Source organism: Macrobrachium nipponense, chromosome 11 (assembly GCF_015104395.2).
Source record: "Macrobrachium nipponense isolate FS-2020 chromosome 11, ASM1510439v2, whole genome shotgun sequence".
NCBI lineage: Eukaryota > Metazoa > Arthropoda > Malacostraca > Decapoda > Palaemonidae > Macrobrachium > Macrobrachium nipponense.
This window is the reverse complement of record NC_061087.1, coordinates 44450949-44477508: the sequence shown is the minus strand read 5'-3', so window position 1 is coordinate 44477508 and position 26560 is coordinate 44450949. Positions and strand designations below refer to the sequence as shown.

Here is a 26560-nt window from a genome sequence, read left to right as displayed (position 1 = left end):
TGTCTAGTATAAGCTAATTTTAAGTACTTTATATTAATTTGCTATGTTTACCCTGCCATTGTTTAGTATAAGCTAGCTTTAAGTACTTTTGTTAGTATACTGTAATGTGTCTTGATTCACTTATATTATATTACTTTTTAACTATTGGGTTTCATTTGTCCTTTTTTCCATCTTGTCTGTTTCTCTGGTACTATTTTATAGGCCGACACGAGCTGAGCCCAGAAAAGGGATTTTGACGTAGGAAAAATCTATTTCTGGGTGATTGGCTCGTGTCGCCCTATGAAACCCACCATATTTCTTTTTACCCACCCTACAGGATACAGGACAAGATGTTCATAGATTAAGGATGACTGCTAGGGGCGCTGCTGTCCGCGTGGCGTCGGTAGTAGTAGTAGTAGCGGTCGCATCACCCTTTAGTATCAGCTCTCTCAGGTGGGGATTTTATGTTGGAAGGTCTAAATGGTAAATGACTCGTGGTAGTGATCCCACTCGCCCCTATTTCCATACCGACACTTCTTTTATCGAGTGAGCGAGTCAGTTTTACTGACATTTTCTTGATTTTATTTTTTCTCTGGTAATTTTAGGTTAATTTTACCTAGAAATAATGAACTTAAGGATATTTCATAGGGCGACACGAGCCAATCACCCAGAAATAGATTTTTCCTACGTCAAAATCCCTTATTTATACCTAGAAATGAGTGCTACAGGAACATTTCACCGGCCGACACAGGTCAAGCCCAGAAATGGAGTTTAATAATATTGAAGGAAGGAAATTGCTCTGAATCGAGTTAAATAGGGCTGAATAACCTTTCCTCTGCCCTCAGTTGATTTTTCCAAACCAAAACATCGATCGCTTTGTATTTTATAATACTATACATAGTAATATGAGACTACATACAGTTATATTGGACACAGTGAAGTAAAGCATAACATTTGAAAAGGGCCTAGGAAAAGATGTGTATTCGTTAAGTTTGTATTTTTTATTGTCACTCGGTACATAGGCAAAGTATCAATAACCAGACAATAGTTCCAGCTATTAAAAAAAAAAATAATGAAGTCTAGTTAACTTATTTAAGTCAGTTTTCAACTTAAAAACACTTCATATAATGAAAAATAACCTTGTCACATATGAATAGAGTTTCTAGAGATTCATTTATGCTAAATAGAAGGAAGAAAATCACACTGAAAATAAGCCTCGGGTTCAACAGGTGGGGTGGAGAGTTTTGCGGCCTGGATGGTGGTGGACAGGCTGAAGGCCCGCTCCACCTTGCTCTCCATGTCCAGGTCTTCCACATCTGGGATCTGGCTGTGGACCTGGGGCGCGAATTAGTGGAGGAAAAGCTGTCTAAGGAGGCTTACCTCCTTCCTGCATCCTTGGTGGTCCACCTCCAACAGTAGTACTAGGTCTTGGAGCTTGTGCCAGGCTAGTCTCGGGTCCGCGATGGTCATGGGGCTGACCACCAGGTTGAAGATGTGGGCGGCTCTCTTGGGGACCGGGAGGGAAAAGGCCTGGATGAGCTGGATCTTAACCCCTTCGCCACTGGCCTGCTGCATTGCTGCCAATGCTTGCATACCGCATGAGACCCCTGTCGACCGCAAGTATCAATCATTACTTGCTCCCACTAAATTTTATGTTATTCATATTTTTCCTTCACATTCTTATGTGAAAACATTGTGTGTACGGATATCAATGAATATTTTTTACCCCATTGTCAAAAAATTACAAAAAATATAGTAAGAATATCGAAAAAAAATAGGAATATTTAGTGGAAAAAGTAATTGCAGAAGTAGGAACTGTTATAAAGTAGTAGAAATAGTAGTAAAGTAATAGAAATAAAGTAGCAGAAAAAGTAGTAAAGTAGTAGTAAAATAGTAGTGGTGGTAATAGCAGTACTAGTTTCCTTACTGAAACAGTTATTCCTAGGTTTCATACAGAAACAGCATATACATCAATGAATGTTTAGGCAGCTGGTAATAATAATAATAAAACAGTAATAATAGTAATAATAATAATAATAATAATAATGATAATAAAAGCAACAGCATCTCGTGACCAATACGTATATACATATGGGGCAGTTTATTCACCCCCCATTATCATCAGCAAGCTATAAAAATCACATCTCATCACGAGTAACAGGCCTCCATAGAAGTCCTTTCACCTTACGCTTTCCTGTTGAATGAAAGTAGTACTCTGCCCGAGCATTCATCCATTCACACAATTTGTCAATTACATCACCACAAAAAAAGAAAAAAAAATGCATCACGCAAGCAGATGAAATCTGGTGTGTAAGCAGGAATCCCATTGCCACCCTACGTGAATCAGGGGGGGCTGGGTCTGGGCACAAGTCAAAAGATGGATCAGTTATGAACTGCCAGCCTTCATCGACAAGAGGTTCAATGTCTTCCAAACACTCGTTGTCACTGTCAACCTCTAAGAAATTATCACTATAATCATCATCTGATAGATTTGGCAGGTACTCAGACCCTGACTCTGAAACACTATCATCTGACGTGATACTGAAAAAAAAACATAAAATAACTGCAATCAAAAGGGAAAAAGGTTTAGAATTCAAATCTACATGGTTTACAGACAAAATCGTAATCATCCTTCTCAGATAATAGCCTGAGGCGCACTGGTATATCTTGGCCAGTACCCCTCCTAATATCCCATATGAAAATGACGTCAGGACGTCCATCGGACGCTCATTGGTTAGAATGAATTGTGGGTGGAGCTTCAGCACCTCTCTCGAACACAATACTTTGTCTGGAAACCATCCAAGCTAAAGAAAACGCTTTGCTTTTCGAGGAGGGATGAAAGACGTACACGCGTACGTCCCGGTCTTTTATTACTGTAACGTAAAAGACGTACATGTGTACGTCCCAGTGCTGAAGGGGTTAAGGCAGTGCTCTGGACTGGCTGGCCATCCAGGGGGCGAGGTGGTTGAACACGTCCTCAGGGAAGGCTGCAGCGATGAGGTCCACCTTGGTCCTTTCCCTGGTGACCCCATGGAGCCGGAACTGGATCTCCACATGGTGTAGCCAGGCTGTGACGTTCTGTTTGGAGAAGGGTGGGAGTTTTGACAGAGTGGGGCTCCACCTGTGCGGTGGCGATGTGCAAGGATGTCGGTTGGGGCATCGAAGAACCAAAAGGAACAGTGATGGACAGCTCCCAGTTTTGAGCTGAGTTCTCCATGTCTGCCAGCTCAGTCTTACAGTCGACAGGTGTTGTAAATGGCGGGCTAAACTGTGAGATAAACGCCAAAAATCTCCTGTAGAGGATGTGCCGTTTTGAGTCCGCTAAAGGCGTTGTGGTTGACCACGGATAGGAGCACCAGAGAACCTAGACTGAGTGCCATATGGGTCCGTTAAAGGTTTTCTAGGGCAGAGCTGCTACTGTCCTAATCCAGGTCACCAGTTTTGAGGACTGGAATCAGACAAGGAGAAAGCTCTAACTAACTTTATTGAACTTTGTAATTCTAGTTATTATTATTATTAGTATTTGAAAGTATTAATAAAACATAGTACATGTACTATAAAAAGTCTCTCATTTGAGAGAGAGAGAGAGAGAGAGAGAAAACACTTTGTGGCAAGAATACAACAGCTCCCCCTCCTGTCATATTACTTGATATATTTGACAGCTTTAGTACCTGGAGTTAGAGAGAGAAAACTGAGATTTCCTTCATTCTTACATAATTTTTTAAATTTATAAACTAAAATCTTACTAATTCACTATAGTATTTTCTTTAATGAATTGATGTTATTGCTGTTTACATTAATATTTATACAGTAGTGCCTCAGGTTACGAAATTAATCCATTCCGAAGTGGCCTTCGTAAGCTGAATTTTTCGTATCCAGAACTACGTTTTACATGTAAATTGCCGAATTCGTTCCAAGCCCTACAAAAACACCACATTAAATTTTATAATAAAGCTAAATTGACCAATAAACAATGAAATACAACAATTTGGATCATTCAATACCTAACCTAACCGTTACTGTACCTGTTAATAAAGTGTTTGTTCCGATACGTATACAAACCCTTGGTCCTTTAACAATAGGAAGGTACTTAGCGGCAGCTGAACCGGTTGTAATCTTCAAACAAGGGGGTTCGGTAGTTAACAACTTGTCCGGCAGTTGGCAGTCAGCTCGACTGCGAGGAGAGGAGTCACTTTGCTTTCGGCCGCGCTGGTGGATGGACGTGTTGCTCGCCTCTCTGCCCGCTTCTTGTCGTATGCTTGGTTTGCTTCACTGCGTGAAGACTTTTTTGCTTTTTCTCTTACTGTGTGTTTGTGCAAAGGATATACGTAAGTACGTGTGTGTTTTTGTATATCATACAGTGTTTTCTTGTGATTGTGATTCAAAATGGAATCCTGAGAGCCGGAGAGACCCCCTCGCCCCCCCATCAGCCTCAGATTGTGCCCTGGTGTGGAGGGCCGTAAGTGTGGGGCCTTTCGGTCCTCTGTTGAAGTTGACCCTGGTGAGTTTTGTACTCGGTGTCGAGGGCGAGAATGCTCTCGCACCAATACATGTGATGTATGTGTATTTTGGTCGGAGGAGCAGTGGGAGTGCTATGGGGGGAGGGAGAAGCCGCGTAAGCCGGCCAAGGAGTCATCGGAGGGATCTCCGGTCATTTCCTTGGTCACAGACACGTCTTCTTCTTTCTTTCCCCCATCTCAGCTCCCTCATAAGACTCCTTCTCCTTCGGGGGAGGTATCTCGCTCCTTCTCCCCTCTCGATCAGTCGAGCGTGGAGGGGGGGGGGTACCCCGACATCCAGATGTATTCAGGGTTGTCCATTCACTCGGGGTGGGGACTGTCCTCCCCAGGTGAGGGGAAACCCCCCCACTGACTCACCCGACTTTTCCTTCCTTGGATCTGGCTGCCACGGGGGACGATCTCGGACGGGCCTGGTACTCGCTGGGGCTCCAAGGGACACCGACGGTTCAGGGGCTGCTGAGTCACCTGGCGAGAGGGGCCATGCTGGTAACCCACGGTCCGACCACCACAACTACCATGACGGTGTCCACACCGGGCTACGCTGCTCCACCGCACCTGGTGTATACCCAGCACGTAGCCACGGTGACCCTGACAGCTGCTGTGCAGTCGCCACTGCCGAAGGTGACATCGCCACCTGGGTTTGCCGCTCTTGCTTCAGCCCCTGACTTCCGGTGTCCCAAGAGCTCGCCTCTGGACCTACCTCCTGTACAGAGGATGCCGCTGGTTCCTGCCCCACCTCCTGTTCCTGACTATGATGCCGCTCCAGTTCCAGTACCAGTTCCTGCCGCCGTCGTTCCTGCCCGTGGTGTTGCTGCTCCCACCCCAGGTCCTAACGGACAGGTGCAGTCGGGCCCTGTTGCTTCGGCAACTGCCCCAGCTCCATCCAGGATGGAAGACCTGACGGTGGTCCTGAGGAAGCTGACGAAGAAGAAGAGGAGGAGGAAGGTGTCATTGTCGTCGTCTGCCGCCGCTTCCCCTTCGACTTCTAAGACCCCACAGCCAAAGAAGGTTGCCTCCCCCCCCCACCCCCCCCCCCCCCCCAAGAAGGCTTGTCCTGAGACTTCTGGGACGGGTGGGACATCCGCTGGTCCTCCTATTCCTTTGGGAATGGGGCCCGTCTCTCCTTCCGCAAGGAAGAAGAAGACGGGGACCGGAGGAGCACCGGCTACCACCGGTACCTCCTCACTTGGTGCCAGAGGTTCTGCCTTGGCGCCAGGTACCGTCTCGGCCTTTTGTTCGCGAGAGGTACCGAGTGTACGGTCACTTGCGGGTGACCGTGCAGCCAAGACCCAGGCAACCGAGTCCGCTCGGCACCAGGTTTCAGGCACGGGGCGGAAGACTGGCGGGGGTTGCTCAGGTGACTCCCACCAGGCCAGTGATCGCTCTCGTGGCAATCCGCTGGTACCCAGGGCTGACGCGACGGTCCCAGACCAGCCGCGGGCTGAGGCTAGGAAGCGGTCCCCTTGGTAGCCTGAACCAGCCTTGGCTGGTCCAAGCGGTGTGGGGTGCCATGAGGACAGGCCTCGCTCCCACCGCGACAGCGGACTCAGCAGGTCCCCTGACTGCCGCTCCTACCGGGACTGGGCGGAGAGGGGGACCAGCAGCAGCTCTTCTGACACTTGTGACTGGCGCCGCTGTTCTCAGTCCAGCCGCTCTCCCCGGGAGAGCCGCTCGACCAGGCCTGCAGCTCGATTGCCACCGCGGGTTAGCGATCGCCTGCAGCCCCCTCAGCATACCGGTTCTGCTGGTGGGCGGGGGGGGAGCGTCAGGTCTTCCTCTCCTGACCCTTCAACTTCCTCGAGCTTCACCGGGAAGAGCGAGGCGATCAGGAGTGATCGCGAGGGGCATGCTCCTCGCGATCCCGCCACGACGCCCTACGTATGCGCAAATGGCAGGAGGAGACCATGAGGGGTCTGTTGTGATTCCTCCTGTGGAAGGAGGAGGGTCTCGGGAGGCGTTCTCGCTGAACAGGCTTGATGGTCCGTCTCCGCAGGATGCAGTCACTCCCGAGATCCGGAGGTCGTTCGCGGAGAGTATTGTGCTGATTCGTCAGCACAACGACCTCGGGGAAGGATCGCCGCTCCCACCTTCCGAGCCTACATCAGGTTTGGAGTCATTCTGGGGACCCAAAAAGGAACCCAGGACGACGGTGGGTCTGCCGCGATCGGCCTTGACTGACAGCATACTGAGCCAGGTGGACGCTCTTTTCTCCGGATAGGAGGGTTTGCTTTGGTCCGGTAGGTCTTCCAACCTCCTTCCCCCACCTCTACTGTGACAGAGGCGTTTCTACGTGCCTTCGGAAGACCCTCTGCCGCCCAAACAGGTTAACCCGGAGCTAGCTAGGCTAACTCCGGGGGTGTCTCTACAGCAGCTCCTGTCGGAGAATCTCTGGTTCTCGCAGCAAGAGGCACTCGCCTTGGAATCTACCACTATGGCAGCATTCCAAGCAGTTACATGGATCGACCTGTGGTCGCTCAAAGTGTCGAAAGCCGCGGCCTCCTTAGGGAACATCACTCCAGTCCGGAGGTAGGGCCATCTCCTACCTGGCCCACCAGACGGCCAACCTGGTTCTCCGGCGTAGGGACACTGTTCTCACCCAAGTGACCTGGGCGGCTGGGCAAGAGGTGGCCTTGGGTCTTCGCAACGGACCGGTGCGGAGTTCCTCCTCTCTCTTCCCCAGAGAGATGGTGGACGCTGCGGTGGAACAACGGCGCACTGACGACAGTGACCATCTCATCCACCAGGCAGTCTCGAAGGTGGCTGGGCAACCTCGGACGACTGCGGCTAAGCCCAAGAGTTTAGGCAGTGCTTCCTCTGCGGCTAAGACGATCGCCTCGTTGAAGCCGAGAGGAAAGACTCTGCCTTCGACTTCTGCTGTAAGGAGTAACTGTAACCAGCCCTCCTCCCAGTCCTTCTCTCGAGGAGGATCTGGGAAGAAGTCAAAGAGGGGAGGGAAACACTAGAGACAGCGTTCCCCCTCACCTGCTGCCAGAAGTTGGGGGGGTGCCTGGCGAGCCATTGGGCAACATGGCAGCGCTTCGGAGCGGAGACCTGGATAGTAAACGTCCTTCGGGAGGGATATTTACTACCCTTCGAGTCTCGGCCACCCCTCACCTCCAACCCGGTCCATTTGCAAAAGTACGTTCCTGGTTCGACCAAGGATGTAGCGCTTCGGCAGGAAGTAGAAGCCATGCTGAGGAAACGTGCTGTGGAGATCGTATGGGATCAGTCGCCGGGCTTCTACAGTCGACTTTTCCTCGGGGGGGCTGGCGCCCGGTGATACATCTCTCTCCCTTGAGCTGATTCGTTCGCCAGACTTGATTCATGATGGAAACACCACGATCAGTGCTCGATTCCATCAGGGAGAACGACTTCATGCTTTCTTTGGATCTGAAGGACGCGTATTTCCAGATACCCATCCATCAATCCTCCAGGAAGTACCTCCGCTTCATCCTCGACGGGACGGTGTACCAATTCAGGCCACTTTGTTTCAGTCTCTCAACCGCCCCACAGGTGTTCACGCGATTGTTCATGCTGGTGTTGGCTTGGGCCCACTCAGTAGGGATACGTCTTCTGAGGTATCTCGACGATTGGTTAGTCCTGGCGAGCTCCCGCTCACAGTTGCTGCAGGACAGGGATCGACTCCTCGAATTCTGCTGCAATCTGGGGATCGAAGTGAATTACGAGAAGTCACTTCTTGAGCCCAAGCAGAGGATGAGGTACCTGGGCATGCTGATCGACATGGTAGCAGGGTGAGTCTTCCCCGCAGATTCGCGGATCAGCAGGTTCAGGGAGGCAGCAGAACAGTTCCTGTTCCTTCAGGAGCAACCCGCTCAGCAGTGGCAAGTCGTGATCGGTTACCTGTCGTCTCTCGAGAAGCTAGTCCCTCACGGGCGTCTTCACCTGCGGTCTCTTCAGTGGAGACTAAAGGAGTGTTGGTCACAGGCAAGAGACCCTCCTTTCTTCCCCATGTCCCTCACGGAGGAGGTGAGGCAGGACCTAGCCTGGTGGCTGGATGACGGGAACCTTGTAAGAGGAGTGCCTCTTCGCACTCCCCCCCGGAGATGTTGCTGTTCTCAGACGCATCAACTGAGGGATGGGGCACACACCTGGAGTAGTTGCTGACTGCAGGTGTGTGGGATCATCACGACAAGCACCTTCACATCAACGTCCTGGAGCTCAAGGCAGCGTTCCTATCTCCAAGAGTTCCAAGATCGTCTGGTGGGACACTCAGTGGTGTTGATGAGCGACAACACCACGGTAGTGGCGTACGTCAACAAGGAGGGGGCCTAGTGTCCCTTCCACTGCACCAATTGACGTTGCAGGTGCATGAGTGGGCCGTGGCGCACTCAGTAGAGCTGTCAGCCCGCTACATTCCAGGCAAGAGGAATGTGGTAGCCGACAAGCTCAGCCGTCGGGATCATGTGATAGGAACCGAGTGGTCCCTTCACCCAGACGTGGCGGAAAGGCTGTTCAACCTGTGGGGGCATCCAGTCGTGGATCTGTTCGCCACCCGGCACAACAGAAAACTCCAGGTTTTCTACTCAGTTGTGCTGGACCCATGGGCAGCTGCAGAGGACACTCTTCAACACCCGTGGGACAACCTCTTCGTCTATGCCTTTCCCCCATTCTGTCTGATTCGCAAAGTGATCAGCAGGGCGCTGATCACCACGAATCTTCGGATGATCCTGGTGGCACCCAAGCGGCCCCAAGCTGTTTGGTACCCGGACCTGCTGGCTCTCCTCGCCGAAGCACTGAGGGAGATTCCCCCCTGGCACAACCTCCTGTGCCAGCCACACACAGAACGGTACGACCGGTCTGTCTAGTCTCTGTGTGTTCACGGCTGGCTGTTATCCACCATCTCTTGCAAGCGAGAGGCTTTTTTAGCAGCGCAGCAACAGAGATAGCTGGATACCTCAGACAGTCCTCTGCAGCTGTATACCAGGGGAAGTGGTCCGTCTTCTGTGGTTGGTGTTGTGGACGGGGGGTCTCTCCTCCAGAGCCACTCTTCAGCAGGTAGAGAATTTCCTCGCCTTCCTTCACTGAGAGAAGCTTCTCTCCGTCTCTGCAGTTAAAGGATACAGAGCCACCCTGGCCCTAGTCCTTAAACTGCGAGGTGTGGATATCTCCTCCTCTTTCGAGATCTCCCTCCTGATGAAGAGCTTCGAGAGGTCTTGCCCACCCAGGGAACTCAGGCCCCGGGGTGGGACGTGACTCTCGTCCTTAGGAGTTTGACTCACAGACCCTTCGAGCCACTCCGAGAGTCATCAGAGGTATCTGACCCTCAAGACCCTCTTCCTGCTGGCCCTGGCATCGGCGAAGAGAGTAGGGGAACTTCATGGTCTTTCCTTCAACGTCAAGCATTCCAGGGGATGGGGATCCGTAATGCTCGATTTCGTCCCGAACTTCGTAGCGAAGACTCAGAATCCTTCGGTCCCTGATGACTGGTTCGAGTCTTTCATGATCCCCTCCCTGAAGGACTTCACCGATAATGATGCGGATAAGATGCTGCTTTTTCCTGTGAGGGCGCTACGGCGCTATCTGAAGAGAACTCGGCACCTCAGGCCTGAGTGTTGATGCCTCTTAGCACCGGGGTTACCAAGAAAGAAGTTTCCTAGAACACTCTTTCTTTCTGGCTGCGTGAGGTGATCAGGAGGGTGTACAACACGGATGGTAGTGATGACACCTGTACCCTTCGTCCGAGAGCCCACGAAGTTAGAGGTATTGGTCCTTCTCCCTGGCACAGGTTCTGAAGGCAGGGGTTTGGGCCAACCAGACCACCTTCACTTCATTTTACCTTCGGGATATTACCCACAGGTCCCTGGACACTTTTTCCTTGGGATCTGTGGTGGCTGCTCAACAAGTTGTATAGTCTACCCAGCACCCGAGGGACAGAACAGCATCGCATCCTTGCTTGACTGCATGAATGGACGAGTGAAAGAGAGTGTGCCTGGCTTCTCTTCCTCCTTCGTTCTTCTCCTCTACCTGTGGGCAGAGGGCCGCGGTCATCACTACGCTGAACAGGAGGCCGATGCAGGTAAGCTACACAACTAAGCTCCATCCTATCCCTTTCAGTAGGGATAGGAGTATTTATCCTCCACTCCCCAATAAGGGGGGGATGGTGGGGAGTGGAAGCCAACAAGAGACAAACCCATGACTTCAAATTGGCTCTTGAAGTAGGAACTAGTTCTTGCCTTTTGCCTCCTCCTTATAAATTTGGTCCAGAAGTCTGACCACTGATCCTGTGGTGCACACCCCGATCAGCTGGGCAGAGGCTAGGATCCCTCCCTCTGCTCTTACGACCAGGGAGGGAATCCAAGGTAGGGTGAACACCAGTCTGTTCATAAGACTCAGATTCCACCCACCAATAAGTGAGTCTTCCTATTGTTAAAGGACCGAGGGTTTGTATATTTATCGGAACAAATAACAATTTGTCGAAAATTGTATTTTTCCTAACTATACAAACCTGAGGTCCTCTACACATAGTCCCACCTCATGCCACCCCTCACTCTGCGTTTCCTTGGCCTAAAGCAAAGTGACTCCTCTCCTCGCAGTCGAGCTGACCTCCAACTGCCGGACAAGTAAACTACCGAACCCCCTTGTTCGAAGCTTACGACCGGTTCAGCTGCCGCTAAGTACCTTCCTATTGTTAAAGGACCTCAGGTTTGTATAATTAGGAAAAATACAATTATCGACAAATTGTTGTTAGTGTACAGGGTACAAGAAATACTACTTCGTCTCTATAGAAAGCATCTTCTTCTTTCCATGAACTTTAGCAACATTCTTGGGACCCATGGCTAATAACGGAAGTACTAAGTAAATTCACACACAACACGATTAAGTAACTTACAGTACAATGAAAGCGAAATCATTAACACGAAATTTATGTTAACGAACGAAATATATGTGAATGAACGAATTCCATGTGTGTACGATAACGGTGCCAAAATGAAATGGTCGAGGAACTCCCTTACATGGATGCATGATGGGATAGATGCTGACCAGTAAGAGAGCAGGATCTTATGGTGGTAACTATCATCAGGAACCAATGGGAGAGCGGGAGGATGATGGCGAGTCTACTGAGTTGGCGGTGCGCGAGTTTTAAAATTGTTCTCGGGACCCGGGCAAATCTTGGACTTTACAGTACACCCTTTTGTGACCTGAATTATTTTCGTACGCAGAAGGAAAAAAAATCTTTGTGTTGCCTTCGTAACCTGGATTTTTCGTATGTAGGGACTTTCGTATGGAGAGGTATGACTGTAGTCATATCCCTACATACGAAAGTCCCTGGATACGAAAAATCTATGTACGAAAATAATTAAGGTCGCGAAAGGGTGTACGTACTGTAAAGTCCTAGGTTTGCCCGGGCCGCCAAGAACAATTTTAAAACTCACACGCCTCCAACTCAGTAGACTCGTCACCATTGGTTCCTGATGCTAGTCACCGCTGTTATGGAGGAGTTATGGAGTTCCATTTTGACAACGTCTGTGTGAGAGAGAGAGAGAGAGAGAGCGAGCGGGTAATTGGTGGTTGGATGGTTGACGACTGAATTGGTTGTTGGTGAGTTCTGGGTTGTCTGCTGGTGCTGTTGGAGACTAGAGTTCTGTGTTTTGAGTGAGTCTTTTTAGTCAGTCTTTGGTCAGAAGCTGTGAGAGTCAGTGTTGGCAGCAGTCTAATGAAGGCATTGAAATTCGTTTGAGTTGTGTTTTGTTGATTTGTTGTTAGTTATTGTTAAGTTTAGTGTTGTTTAATTGGAGTTGTTATGCCTGTGTTGTTGATTTTTTGTGTTAGTGATTGTTTGTGCAGTGGTTGTGTTCCTTGGTTGTTGTTGGGTTGTGGTTGTTCCTTGGTTGTTTGCTGTGTTGTTTACTTGTGGTTGTGTTCTTTGGTTGTTGTTGTGGTCCTTGGGTGTTGGTTGTTGTGTTTTTGTTAGGTTATGACCTCGACCAACGGACAGCACAGCATAGCCTGGCGTATCTGGAGTTGGGTGAGCACATGTGTTTGTGTATTTTTTGTTCTGTGTGTAGGTACAGGTCAATTGTCCTGCTTGTGTTCTGTAGTGTAAAGAGGAAAATGTGACTGAGGGTGGGTTGGGCAGCTGGATTGGTTAGGTTTATGTGGGGGCGATTTTGCCAGCTTGTTTTTATAGTTTGTGATCCCACCACACCGTAAGATCCTGCTCTCCATTGGTCAGCATCTATCCCATCATGCATCTACGTAAGGGAGTTCCTCAACCATTTTGTTTCGGCAGTGTTATCGTACACACATGGAATTCGTTCGTTCACATAGATTTCGTTCGTTAACGTAAATTCGTGTTAGTGATTTCGCTTTCGTTGTACTCTAAGTTACTTTATCATGTTGTGTGTGAACTTAATGACTTACGTTATTAGCCATGGGTCCCAAGAATGTTGCTGAAGTTCACGGAAAGAAGAGGATGCTTTCTATGGAGACGAAGATGGAGGTAATCAAGAAATGTTAATGTTTTCTGCCATTTGTTTATGTGTTTCGTAAGGTTTAGTGTTAATGTTTTCTGCCATTTTTTAATGTTTTGTAAAGTTAATTGTTCATGTTTTCTGCTGTTTGTCCTCCTCCTCTGTCGCCACTTTCAGACATTTCCTCACTCGAAAGGTAAGGTTCCACATTTTAGTACATATTTACATCATGTACATAAAGTATTTCTTTTACCCTGTACACTAATACCCTTTATTTACAGGTACTGTAACAGTTAGGTTAGGTATTGAACGGTCCAAATTGTTTTATTTCATTGTTTATTGGTCAATTTAGCTTTATTATAAAATTTAATGTGGTGTTTTTGTAGGACTTGGAACGAATTAGGCAATTTACATGTAAAACTTAGTTCTGGATACGAAAAAATCAGCTTACGAAGGCCACTTCGGAACAGATTAATTTCGTAACTTGAGGCACTACTCAATTTGAAAATAGTAAATAATTTATTTATCATACAAAAAACATACATCTCTTTAAGAGAGAGAGAGATAAAATTATTATTTGTATTATGTGATATCATTTAATCTTATTAAACTTACTAATACAGTATAATCAATATTAATATTTGAAAATTAGTAAATAATTTTTGTATCATAAAAATGTATTTAGTCATTAAAATAACATCAAAATACACTAATTAGTGATGATTTTTGTCGGAAAACCCCGCGAACAGACTAATTCCTGGCAAATAATGGGTAGATATGTTCCAGAGAGAAATCCGCGAATCCAGAGAACGCGAATAAGGGGTCCCACTGTATATATAGTATATATAAAATCTTATCATAAAAATGTCATATTTTTTCTATATTGTTTACCTATTTTGTTCCCTGCCCTTTTTTCCCCAAAACTTTGATGTGTAGTTAATGCGGAAAGTAAAATTGTAAGATGTAGGATGCTTTTTATTCACTTATACATACTTTAACTAAATTTTGTGAGACAAGCTTGGGTTATTTCTTGATGGTAAGGCTAGCCACTTCATCCACTCAGTAAAAATAACCTGGTTATCTATGCCTTACTTAATTTATTTTTCATTTCCTTAGTTTTCATAAATAGGTACCATTTGGTTCTCAAAGGGATAAACAAGCAGTGGCTTCAATTTTCAATCTCCATTTGCATTCCTGCAGAACAAGAGTTGGTCTGTCCTTCATTGACTTCTTCCCTGCCAGTGATTTCTCTTTGGCATATTTTTCCAAAACAGGCTGGCATATTCTTCCAAAACTGGCTTGTCTCGTCACAACTGTACACTTGTTGGGGAACTAAACCTTCAGCCTTTACATGGTAATAAATCTCTCTCATGTTTTTCAGCTGTAACTTTGTTAGCGCTAGCAGCCTCCTCATGCTCACTTTGAATGCCATTTCTATGAATGTCTCAAAGTATCCATATCTGTCTACTCTTCAGTGCTATCTTTATCAGTAATTGTTCCAGTGGTGGTTTTCAAGGGATCAGCTTGCAGTTGTTCTACTTTCTCACATAAGATGGTCTTAGAAACACTATTGCTAACTTTTTATCTAATTTAAAAATAAATTCTTAGCCTCTTCAGTTGTCCGGAACCTTTGTTTCTTGACAGATTTCACTCTCAAACGTATTAGCTTGTTGACGGGCTCTTCTGTCGATCAATAACTTGGCTATCATTTGCATGTTTTCTATTACAGTGGTCCCCCCGTATTCGCGGGGGATGTGTACCAGACACCCCCCGTGAATAGTTAGAACCCACGAATGTTTGGAACCCCTATAAAAACGCTAAAAACAGCCTATTTTCTTAGGTTAAAAACTCAAGAAAAACCACTAAAAATTTTCATAATTGGTTTTTTTAATAGTTTTATCACAAAAAGTACATTTTATGATGAAATTGATAAAAAAAACCCACGAATTTGTGGGTATTTCTCATAGAAAAATACCGCGAATGCGCGAATTTTCCACGAATAATGCAGGGAAACGTTCCTGATAGAAATCCGCGAATGTGTGAGTCCGCGAATCCGGAAAACGCGAATACGAGGGCCCACTGTATTCCTTTTGAATCTAGCCATATTAGGAGCCATGATGCTGTACAGTACGTACCTTTATTAATCAGTGTTTTAACACCTGATCAATGCAAAGCACAGCAGGCGGCAGTTTAGAAAAGATGAGCACTGAGCAAGACCCCAGTGCAGACTGAGCTCTTCCCATTGTTTTAACTGGGAACTGCTTAAATATTCCAGTTGGTCATTTTGGTCTGTACTTTAACTGAACACAAAGTCCATATTGAAGCTGATTTTTTTTTCTGGCCAAAATGTGTGTCAACTGGTTGGTCTGTTAACTGAGGCATCTGTTATCCAAGTTATGACTGTTTATGCAGAGGGAAAAATTTGAGCAAGGGATAATTAAAAAAGTGTGACAGCCAAGCAAGAAAAGATCCAAGAGAGTGGGTGAATGTGAGGTGTAGAAAACCATGCAGTTGGAGCCAAAGGAATGCTGCAAAGAATTGTTGGTTTGGTGTACTGTAAGTGGAGACTGGTATATGATGTTTATAAAAATATTAAATGATAAATTGAATTATTATTGAATTGAATTTTTATTTTATCACAACCTAAATTATGAAATCTGTAGATAAAGAATGGATGTGGAAGTCTAAAAGATTTAAAGTTTATGCTTATAACCTTAAAGTTCTTCCTGTTTAGTGGTAACATAACCCGTGAAGGCATCTCCTTAAAAAAACTTTCTTAATCAGGCCTAACTTACACTGTGCTTTATTTGATATTTCACTGCAGTTCATTATTGTATGATATTTCATATAATTGTGTATATGAATTTTAATGTTAGAAAACATTTTGATCCCACAAGTTTTTTGTAAAATAAGTACAGATGATTAGTTTTAGAGCCATTATGGATACATTTTTCAATATAGATAAAGAAATGTGTAGGACATATAAAAATCATACAAAAGCAGAGCTGAAACATTTTTATTTTATGATATCCACCTTGCAGTTGTATGCAAAAGGAAGTTAAACTCTCTCCCCTGTACAAGAAAATAGGTTTATAGAGGTATAGAATTTCAGGTACTATGATATTTTTGGCTCTTGCTCCTTTATAGTTTAGCACTTATATGGACTTCTTACTTTGATCAGCAATTACAAAGTTTCTTTTTTCTTCTACAGCTTGTTCAAACACTGGTTGCTCCACAGAATTCAGCACAAGTTGTCACTTCATGTCAGAAAGTGATGAACAATTGTGGCCTTTTACAGGCCCTAACATCATTACTTATGGCATCAGGAGTTCCAGTAGATATATTAACAGACACTATAGTTACTGTATCAGACATGATTAGGGGTTGTCATCCAAACCAAGAATTTTTTGCAAATATGATGGCTCCTTCAACTCCACCCAGGTGAGACAAATGGAATTTTCCTTTTGTGTGTTATACATTTTGTTAAAAAATTATGATAAAGTTTTAATGTATATAGTAGTAGAAGTCTTTTGCAGAGTTCAACTTAGTATTGCAGGTTAACCATCACTAATCTGTCATCATTGGGACCTGCAGCGTGCCTGATTAGTGATTTTTCTAGGATTATAGAGTGGTTAGGTTACAGTGCACTTAACCCCACAGTCATCCACCTCTTCCTACCTTTAAAATAACATGTAAATAAGTACAAGTTGGTTGATAAGAAAAAAAGGAACATTAAATGAAAATCAATTGTTTATAATGAAACCCCAGGCAAAATAAATGGTACAGGTAATTCTGTTGACTTACACAAGAAAGTTCATCCCGGCAGCATCCAAAGTAAAGAGCTGAAATTTGCAACTAAGCACATTTACATGTCTTGAGGTGAAAGGGCTGTCAGGATTACCTGTCTTCATCTTGGATTTTTTTTTACATACGTATATATATATATATATATATATATATATATATATATATATATATATATATATATATATATATATATATATATATATATATTGCACCCATTCTCATTTCTTCATTTTGGAATTTTTTAGACCTATTTTACACTATTCTCCTTTTAGACAGGTGCATGATTGTCATGCCGATATAAATCCCAGGGCATACGTATCGGTAGGCAACATTGGACTGCTTTTGTAGGGGGTCTCCTAACGGGCAGGAAGGGGTTTGTTTTTCATCAGGAGGTCCTTCGTACGCCGATTCTTGTAGTAAATAATGACCGGACACTTTCATCTCTTCTTCCATAGGCAGACGCTGTTCCTCTATTATTTTCTTGATGGCTGTTTTGTCCTCCTTGTATGGTGGTACATGAAGGCTTTGTAGAAAAAGTTTTATATCCTCCTGGGGTGGGTACGTATGCCCCGCCCAAGTATGCCCTGGGATTTGCATTGGCATGATGACGATGCGCCTGTTTAAAAGGATCTCCTGCCACACCCAGGAGGGCGCCATTAGGCACACCCTTGCAGTACACCAAAGACATCACGAGAGATGACATCATCAGGAATGTCAAAAATCATCGGGAGAGCCCCTGACCCCCGACGTCTGCGCCTCCTCGAAGTGCTGTTTATTCTCGAGCAAAGCCTCCCCTCAATACCACTCAAGAAGCGTTCCTGATACCGAAGTGTGTGAGGAGGACAATGCCCCTCCCTCCCAATGAAAGTACCAGCGAGCATGAAACAAACAACACTGGATATGAGCCACACTATGAGAATAAATACCAGGGGTGACGTCACTCAGGTAGAAAGCCAATCAAGAGGCTTATTCCAGTGAAATATTCCTCGCCTGATAAGGTCCGCAAAGACTCGAAAACGCTCGCCGTATGAGTCACCTTTTCCCAGGAACCAATGAAAACTCCCGACCTGCCAGAGAAGTTCTCTTACAGACCGTACTCAGCCCGACAACATCATTATAAGGAGAGAGGCTCACCACGGAATTCAGTCCCTCAGTAGTCCATCGCTGGATAATGTCCCATGGATTGGCGACAAACGTCGCGTAGAGAGAGAGAGAGAGAGAGAGAGAGAGAGAGAGAGAGAGAGAGAGAAATGTAAAGCAATAATAAACTAAAATGACTCACCAAATTTTTACCATGCCTTCTACATGATGTGCCGACTCCATTGTAGTTTTTAATGAAAAATTGAACCTACATCAGATGAGGAAACTGATTTATTGCCAAATTCAGAAACATGTCCCAATGTCCCACGTGATAGGACATTTTTTTAAGGGACCCTCTAACGCGGAAGGGGTATAATAAAAAATCGCTCCCGTATGCCGAGGGGTCTTGGAGTGAGCGCTGAAAGTGGAAAAAATATTTTGTTCAAAAAAGGGATTTTGATGAAGGAAAAATTATTTCTGGGCAAGGGTTCGTGTCGCCAGTGAAATAATCCTTAAGTTCATTATTTCTAGGTAAATGATACTAACATTATACCAGAGAAAACAAAAAAATAAATCAGGAGGATGCAGAATAACTGACTCGCTCACCCCTAATAAAAAGAGGGTGCGTATGGTATCTGAGGGGTGTGTGAGACCACTACCACGACCTCTTTGTCATTTAGAATTCTCCTTCATGAAAATCCCCCGCCTGAAAGAGCTGATACACAGTCGGAGTCAGCAAACTAACTACTACTACGCTACCCACACGCCGACTGCAGCGCCTCTGGTGGCCATCCTTGTCGTTTAGATGCCAATCTTGGGCTGCAGGGTGGGGGCACAGGGGGGGATTTCACTGGCGACATGAACCCTTGCCCAGAAATAGATTTTTGCCTTCGTCAAAATCCATTTTCTGGGCTCAGTTTTTTCGTGTCGCTTCATGAAATAGTACTAGAGAATTAGCACAAGATTGGAAAAATAAGAAAGAGGAAGGTCTCAATAAAACGAAAGAAGTAAAAGGAATAATATAATTGGATTTGAGAGCTTACAAGTATCATAAAATAAAAGTTAACTTAAAATACAATAAATGCAATTATATAGTTAACCTTAAATTTACACTTAACTAACTTATGATAACTTAACTATACAAGTGAGGTTCAATAAAGGCACCACAATCAAGGAAGAACACTCACTGAAACTTATATAAAAGGATTTTGACGTAAGGAAAATCTATTTCTGGGGCGATTGGCTCGTGTCGCCAGCGAAATAATCCTTTAATCTATTATTTCTAGGGTAAATGTACTAACACATACCAGAGAATAAATAAAATAAAGAAGAAGGTCAGTATAACTGACTCGCTCACCCTCCAGGAGGGTGTTTCGTATGAAACACTAGGCGAGTGAGACCCCCTACCACGACAAATGCCAATAGAAATCCCACTACAAAATCCCTCCAAGATGGGGAGCCGATCCACAGAGTGAGCAGCTCGTACTACTACTCCTCCATCCCATGCGGCCGACTGCTGCGCCTCTGGTGGCCATCCTGAAGTTAGCAGACAAATCTTGAGCGAAGGGATGGGTAGGGTGGGATTTTCGCTGCGACACGAGCCAATCGCCCAGAATAGATTTTTTCCTTTTTCCTACGTCAAATCCCTTTTCTGGGGGCTCAGCTCGTGTCGCTGCGCGAAATCGTACCAGAGAAATAGCACAAATTGTAAATAAAAGTAATAAATTAAATCAATATAGGTCTCAAATAAAATAAAGTAAATATAAAAAAAGGAATATAATTGCTAAAAGATACAAATACACAGTACTACAGACTAAAAAATATGCTTAAATTACCCTTAATTCTAAACATGTTTCTTAACATTAGGTAATTTACATATGTACAGAGGTAAATTGGCTTACATGTACAACAAAATGGTATCTGTGTAAAGGCAGTATCAAAAATATAATAGCAATTACAACCAATTCAAATGAACAAATAAATCACAGTGATATATAAAAGGAATGAATAGGACCTTTCATATAAAACAAAACCCGTAACATTATATTGAGATGTATCCCCCTAGCATAAAATAGGGGGTAACCATCCATGAGATCAATATACATAAACATCTGTGAGTGTCCCTAGCAAAAAAAAAAAAGGGGCACTCATTATATCATCAAAAAGCAGCTAAGGCACAAGGTTAATGTAAATGACACCGTAGGAATAGACGAACGTTGGCTGAAGCAGGTAGAAAGGAGGACTGATCTTCTACTACAATTAACTAGAGTCAGGGGAAACTATGTTTTCCCGCTGCTATGCCTGAAAATTTCAGAGCTTCCAAGGACTTAAAGTAATGGCGTTTGAACACTGTCGCGATTTCCATCCAGTATACTTTTTTCAACTCATCGAAGTTCATGTGTTGGAAATAATTAATTGAGGGTGGCTACTGCTCTGACATCATGTTTGCTTTTGGGAAAGAGTCAGGGTTGGCTTTTGTTTGATAAGCTTACAGAAATTTGTTGCCTGATGCCTTTAATGGAGTTCCAAAAGTTCACCTTTTTTCCCTCCTAAAGAGGGGCCCCGATGAGGATGAGGAAGGTCCTGGATAGAGAAGGCTCGTAAAGTTGAAACTGACAAAGGGATACATCTTGTGGAAGAGGTAGTACTTTAAATTTCCAAGGAAGTTCCCACCTCATCAAAGGATCTTCATTTTTTGCCAAAAAAACTACGTTCCGGAGAAAGTAGGACTTCCCCTGTGGGGGAAGGAATTGAATATGATCCGGATCTCTGGATAAAGCCGACAGTTCTGAAATTCTTGCTCCTGAAGCCAGGCTTATAAAATAGGGGTTTTTCTTAGGAGCATTATAAACGAGCATGTGTCCATTATCGGTTTCTCGAAGCCAGTTTTAGAACATCGTTTTAAGAACCATGAAACTGACGTAGGCCTACAGAAGGCCTAAGTCTAGCACATGCCCTAGGAATAGACGAGAAGTAGGTATCTGTCAAGTCTATGTTAAATCCAAATTGAAATATCTTTTTCAAGGCTGACTTGTTTGTCGTAAGCGTGCTAGCTGCTAACTTTTTTCAAATAAGGATCTGAAGAAGGATATAGCTGAATTTAACTGTCATGATTCGTGATTCAGACTCTCTCAGGAAGGTTGCTAACTTTTTGACAGCGCATCATACTGCCTCAAAGTTTGAATCCCTTTATCGGGATTCCCCAAGAAGAGAAATTCTGAGGTCAATATTCGCATTTCTTTTTGCCGCAAACTTCATAAGAAAATCCCTAAAGTTAGGGTTTTGAGAATCCCTGAGGAAGCGAAAAACACAGTCTTCGTTTGTACTGACTGGAGACTTGGACTGGGGATCCGAAGGGGACGAAGGCCCAGTTCCAGAATCAGGGGGGTACAATTGCTCTTCGGCCAGTCTGGGGCTACTAGAGCACTTTGACCTTTGAATGTCCTGAGTTTTGTCCAATACTTTCATAAAGGAGATTCACTGGGGGGAAGACGTAAATCTTCTCCCAGTTGTTCCAGTCTAGGGCTAGGGCGTCCGTGGGCGTAAGCCAGAGGGTCCCCAGGTTGGGGGCTACATAACACGGTAGTTTGTGGTCGCTTGGGATGCGAAGAGGTCCACCCCTGAAGCCCTGGGACTCTTTGAAGGATCCATTGGAACGAACTGCCGTCTAGTGACCATTCCGACTCTAGGGGGGTACTGATCGGGATAGGGCGTCTGCTATGACGTTTCTGACTCCAGCTATGTGGGTGAGGAAAGAATGCCAACTGAATTTGTCTGCCAGGGAGAAGATGGCTATCATGACGTGATTTAGATGACGTGACTTGGAGCCCTCCCTGTTTATGGCAATGTACTACCACTGCGCTGTCCAGGACTAGCTTTATGTGGTAGTACTTTGGTGGGAGTACTCTTTAGAGTCAAGAATACTGCCATCGCCTCCAGTACGTTTTTATATGAACTGCGGAACTGAGGTGACCCAAATCCCTTGAACCTTTTTGACTTGGAGTACCCTCCCCAGCCGCTTAAGGACGCCGTCCGTGTGATGGTGATCCTGTGGAGGGAACTGAGGGGTACTGACACTGACAGATTTCTTGCTTTTGACCACGGTCCCGAAGCGATTCTTTAGAATCAAGGAGGCCAATGAGGATAGCTTGTCCCTTTTTTGGGACCTGACATTCGCTCGTGAGCGCCAGATCCTGGTTAGGTCTTTCAGTTTGGCTTTCATCAAGATGTTCGTTACTGATGCAAACTGGAGAGAGCCGAGGATCCTTTCCTGAGCTCTCCTGGGATGCTATTTTTGTGATCTAGAAATCGTTTGACTGACTTCGCTATTTCTTTTCTTTTGGTAGATGGAATCGACAGAGTGTGTGAGGACAGATTCCATTTGAATGCCTAGCCACTGAAGTTTGACTCTGGAAGGGTGAGTCTGACTTGGATTTGTTATCTTGAATCCTAGGTATTCTAGGAACTGGATCACTTTCAGTGTGGGGCCTTGTTGCATTCTTCGACTGATGGGGCCCATATCACCCAATCGTCGAGATACGCCACTACCCATAATCCCTTGCGCTCTGAGCTGTTGCACTACCACTTCCGCTAGCTTCGTGAACACCCTGGGTGCCACGTTGAGCCCGAATGGAACTACCTTGAAGGAGAATGTCTGGTCTCCTATCTTGAATCCCAGATAAGGACGGAGTGTCTTGCAATAGGGATATGATAGTAGGCGTCTGTAAGATCGATAGAGGTACGGTGACGCCCCACGGGGAAGTAAGGTCCGCACCCTGTCAGATCTGAGCATCTTGAAACTTGTCGCAGCGGATGGCTAAGTTTAGCGGGGACAATCTAAGATTACCCTTCTTTTTGTTTGAGCCTTTCTTCGGTACGCTGAACAAGCGACCTTGAAATTTTAACCTCTTGACCTTGGCCTCAATGGCTCCTTTCTGAAGGAGTCCGTGTGCGTACTCTGTCAATTCTTTGGAAGGAAGTTGACGGAAAGGTTCTGGCTGGAGGTGGGTTCGTCAACAGCTCCAAACCCAGCCTTTTTGACACTATGCTCTTGAGCCCACTGGCTGAAGTTCCACCGGTGGCGAAGTGAAACAGCCTCCCTCCATACCTGAAGTTCTTCATTGGTTCTGGTAACCACCCCCTCGGCCTCCTCTGAAGTGCTTTCCCTATTGAAGGGGCCTCCCGATCCTCTCCCACGAAAGGACCGCTTACTCTGCCTCCCTTGCCCGAGCGGTCATACTTCTGAGAAGCTTGACTCTCGAAGGCTTGATTGTAAGACTGGAAGAGAATGGCGTATGATGGTTGGAGGGTTGAGGCTGAGGGGGATATCACATAAATAGGCTGTGAATTGACCTTTTTTAGCCGTGGAGGGTTGGGCTGTCTGCACTAACGGCACTGTTGAGACTTGCTGTGGAAGCGCGGTTGTTTCTTCTTTTGTAAGGTTGGAACGTCTAGGTTTCCTTTGTCCCTTACCTTTAGGTCATGTCTTGTCTCCTCCTAGCTGTAAGACCCCAACGGTCTTTACGGCTCTGGTCAACCTCGTAGCTTCTGCCTGTACTTTCCTTAACCATAGCATCTGGGAAGAAAGATCTGCGCCCCAGATGTTAGAAGAGAGTAACCTATTCGTTCGTGTCCGAATGGTTTGCCTCTAGCAGGGACATGCTTCCTACAATTCATCCTAGCAGTCGGCAAACGACCATCTGACTGCACCGTTTGAGTCAGGGCTTTGGTCATAGCTTTTAAAAATGGTTCAGAACCATAAGCCATGGTAGCTACCTCAGACATAGCCATCGAGTGATTGATCTGGCTAGTCGAGACTTTGAGTCAAATTCAGCCTGAATAAGACTATCTGGAAGCCTGGGTAGCTTTTCACCAAACTGCTCCCATAGCACAGTCAGGTTTGAGTTGCCAGTGAGAACGTATTTGGCAAGTCTTCCCACAATTCTCCGATTGAAGGGAGCAACGGAGATGTGGGATCTGCCTCTTTCAACGTAGGGCATGGGTTCCCCCTCTGAGCTGCTGAGATGGTCGACCTCGCTATCTTGATAGCCGAACGGGAGTGGGTACCTTCATCATGTGAAAATGGAAAACGGGACTTTTGAATGGTTTTTGAATTTTTGGTGTTCGAAAAAAAAAAAACAAAAAAAAAATCCATGTCCTCTAAACAAATCTGAGCCATTCTCGTTGAGCCTTTTTGTCTCGAGAGTAGAGGACTGTCTCCTTCGGTACCCTATCGTCCCGAACCATAGCCGAAGGCGTGAGCCTTGCGTAGCCAATGAAAGGAGGCTGTAGGCCTTCCGGTAGAAACTCGAAGTCCTCTATTCTTCGAGTTCCAAACTCCGGTATGGAGATGAGACCATCCTGGAAGGGGGCGTATGAACGCTACTCTCCACGGATTGTTCATGGAGAAAGCGGGCAGCGAGTCATACCGGGGGAAGCTGAGATCCGCTAGTGTTGGAGGTTGAGGGAAGAGCTAGAGGGCTTCTCTAGCCGGCTATAATAGAGTCCTGACAAGTGATCCTGTCCGACAGGCGAGATATCATTTGCTCATACTACCTCTTAAGAGATCCACTAGATCTCCCACCTGTTGCAACAGGCCAGCATTGGAGTCCAAAGCCGGAGCTGCTGCGGAGGTGGAGGGTAGGCTCTGAATAGGACCAGAGGTACGGAACTGGTGATACTGCCGGGTGCGAGATCTCTCCCTGGATTTACTTTTCGAGGACTTCGAGCCGGAGCTAAGACCCTTTAGACCTGTCTGGGCCGGGATTACGAGCCGGAGACTTATGCGAGGAAGAAGACAGGGAGTCTTCTTTCGAAGACGATGACGTCTTAGTCAAGGTCATTACTTTCGACTTGAATCTTAGGCCTAACCGAAGCCTTCAGGAGGAGTATACAAATCTTCAGCCGTAAGCCTTGGAAGGGATGGAGAGGTTTGCAGGGAGTAGAAGAAACAGTCAGACCCCAGGGAGACCCTTGGGGTACCCGCATTTTACTTACCTCGACCAACAGGTCGTCTATACCTACCATCGGTTCAACATTAATATCCAGGGTTGCGACATCCGTGGAGAGATCCTGGTCTTGTTCAGTTAAGGAGGCCGCCCAGCTGTTGTTGGCGGATGAAGGCAATAGAAGTCCCGCCTCTATCGGGTCTACGTACCCAGTCCGCCTGCCTCCGGGAAAGATTAATAATGCTAGACGCTTCTAAAGTATGTATGGCTTACCCTTGGCGGCGTTCTTGCCAAAACCTCCGACCCAGGCCCGCAGGGTAGCCGTGCTGTATCCCTTACTGCCTGGGAGCCCTGTAAGAGAAGGACGTATTTTAGATTTAAGAATCACTTAACTAAAACTTAGAGTATAACTTAAACTAGATGCCTTAAGTTAAAGCTAAATGAATGAAAACTTAAAGTACTAAAAGAAGCAGAGCAGCTACTGGAGGTGGAATACTTACGCCTTTCAAAAGCTGGCTCAGATCGTAACATATGGTCACGTTTTTCATGGTACCAGACCTGGATGTCCCCGTGCGGAGTCGCGCATGGAGCATGGGACCGGCAAACTTCGTGTCCACAGGGGTCTTGAAGTGTAGCGAACATTCCCGGATGCTCCACAGTTGGTGGCCTGTAGTGGGGAAGACACATGAGTATCTTAAGGGGGGGATCACTTACAGACTAAAGGACAAAAGAACTCCGTTACATGCCGGAGCTCGGAAAAAATTTTGGGCATAACCCCTCCCTGCATTGCCTGAATAGGCTATAATCCCGGAGCGATCCGGTAAAATATGAAAGGGAGGGGGGGGATGGTTTAAGAAACTTAAGATAAACTTAAAGATAACTTAAACCTAGACACAAGCGGACCGGACTAGGTCCAGGCGGAGTGTAGTAACTCAGTAAACGGTAAGGTTAATAGAGACCTACTGTATGCACCGGTCCATCTATGGGTGGACTATCTCCTTCGCTGGATACCACGGACTCCGGTAGGGAGGAGCTCTAGTAAGGAGAGAAGGCGAGAGGACATACAGGCTCGAGCTAACCCGGAGCGACAAGGTAGTAACGGAGGGGGGGAAGGCCAGGGCCCCCCACAGCGTACCACCCGGCCGGACCGAGAAGCGGAGAGGTCGGAACCAGTCTGGGTGTGTCCGACTCCCTGGCCCCTCCGTGGAGGGGAGAGGGGGAGGCAGGCTCGGGTATGTGAGGCGAGCATGGACAGACCGACCCACCCCCGCCCGACTCTATGGGAGAGCGGGATAGGGGGGGTGTGACTGGGCAGGCGTCTGGCTGTCCCGTGATCACGTAGTGACCACGAGGCGGTAAACAGAGATACGAGAACCAAGCCTAGGCCAACCACTGAACAGAGGGAAGCTATCGGGAAGCAACCCGAACTGAAAAGCGGTAGCATAAAGGCCCACAGGGCTAAAACCGACTGATCAGAGAGAAGCTATGTGGAAGCAACCGAACTGATCAGCGGTAGTATAGGCTCTATGAGCCGGGACCTAGGCTAAGCCAGACGCCACACTAACCTAACAATATGTGAAATACAAATATAAATAAAATAAAATGAAAGAAAGAAGATAAAATAGCAGGAGAAAAAATCCAGGAGTGTACGACTAACCCGAAAGCAAGTCTACCACTCAAAGCTAGTCAGGTGCCGAAACTGAGAACCTGGACTAGGGTCTGGATGGAAAAAGCCTACAAAAGGTGAAATACATGCATGCATGACAACCTGAGTAGACCTTAAATTAAATAACAC

The 26560-nt window shown here is 46.1% G+C and overlaps 1 protein-coding gene across 4 annotated transcripts in view; it reads left to right on the top strand.

The window, feature by feature from the left end:
- LOC135205584 (general vesicular transport factor p115-like) overlaps positions 1–26560 on the top strand; it is a 489349-nt gene that overhangs the window by 176948 nt on the left and 285841 nt on the right. For all 4 annotated transcript variants that reach the window (XM_064236360.1, XM_064236368.1, XM_064236352.1 and 1 more), the window contains exon 8: positions 16143–16372. In XM_064236360.1, the coding sequence (XP_064092430.1) occupies positions 16143–16372 (230 nt within the window). The remainder of the gene's footprint in view (positions 1–16142; positions 16373–26560) is intronic.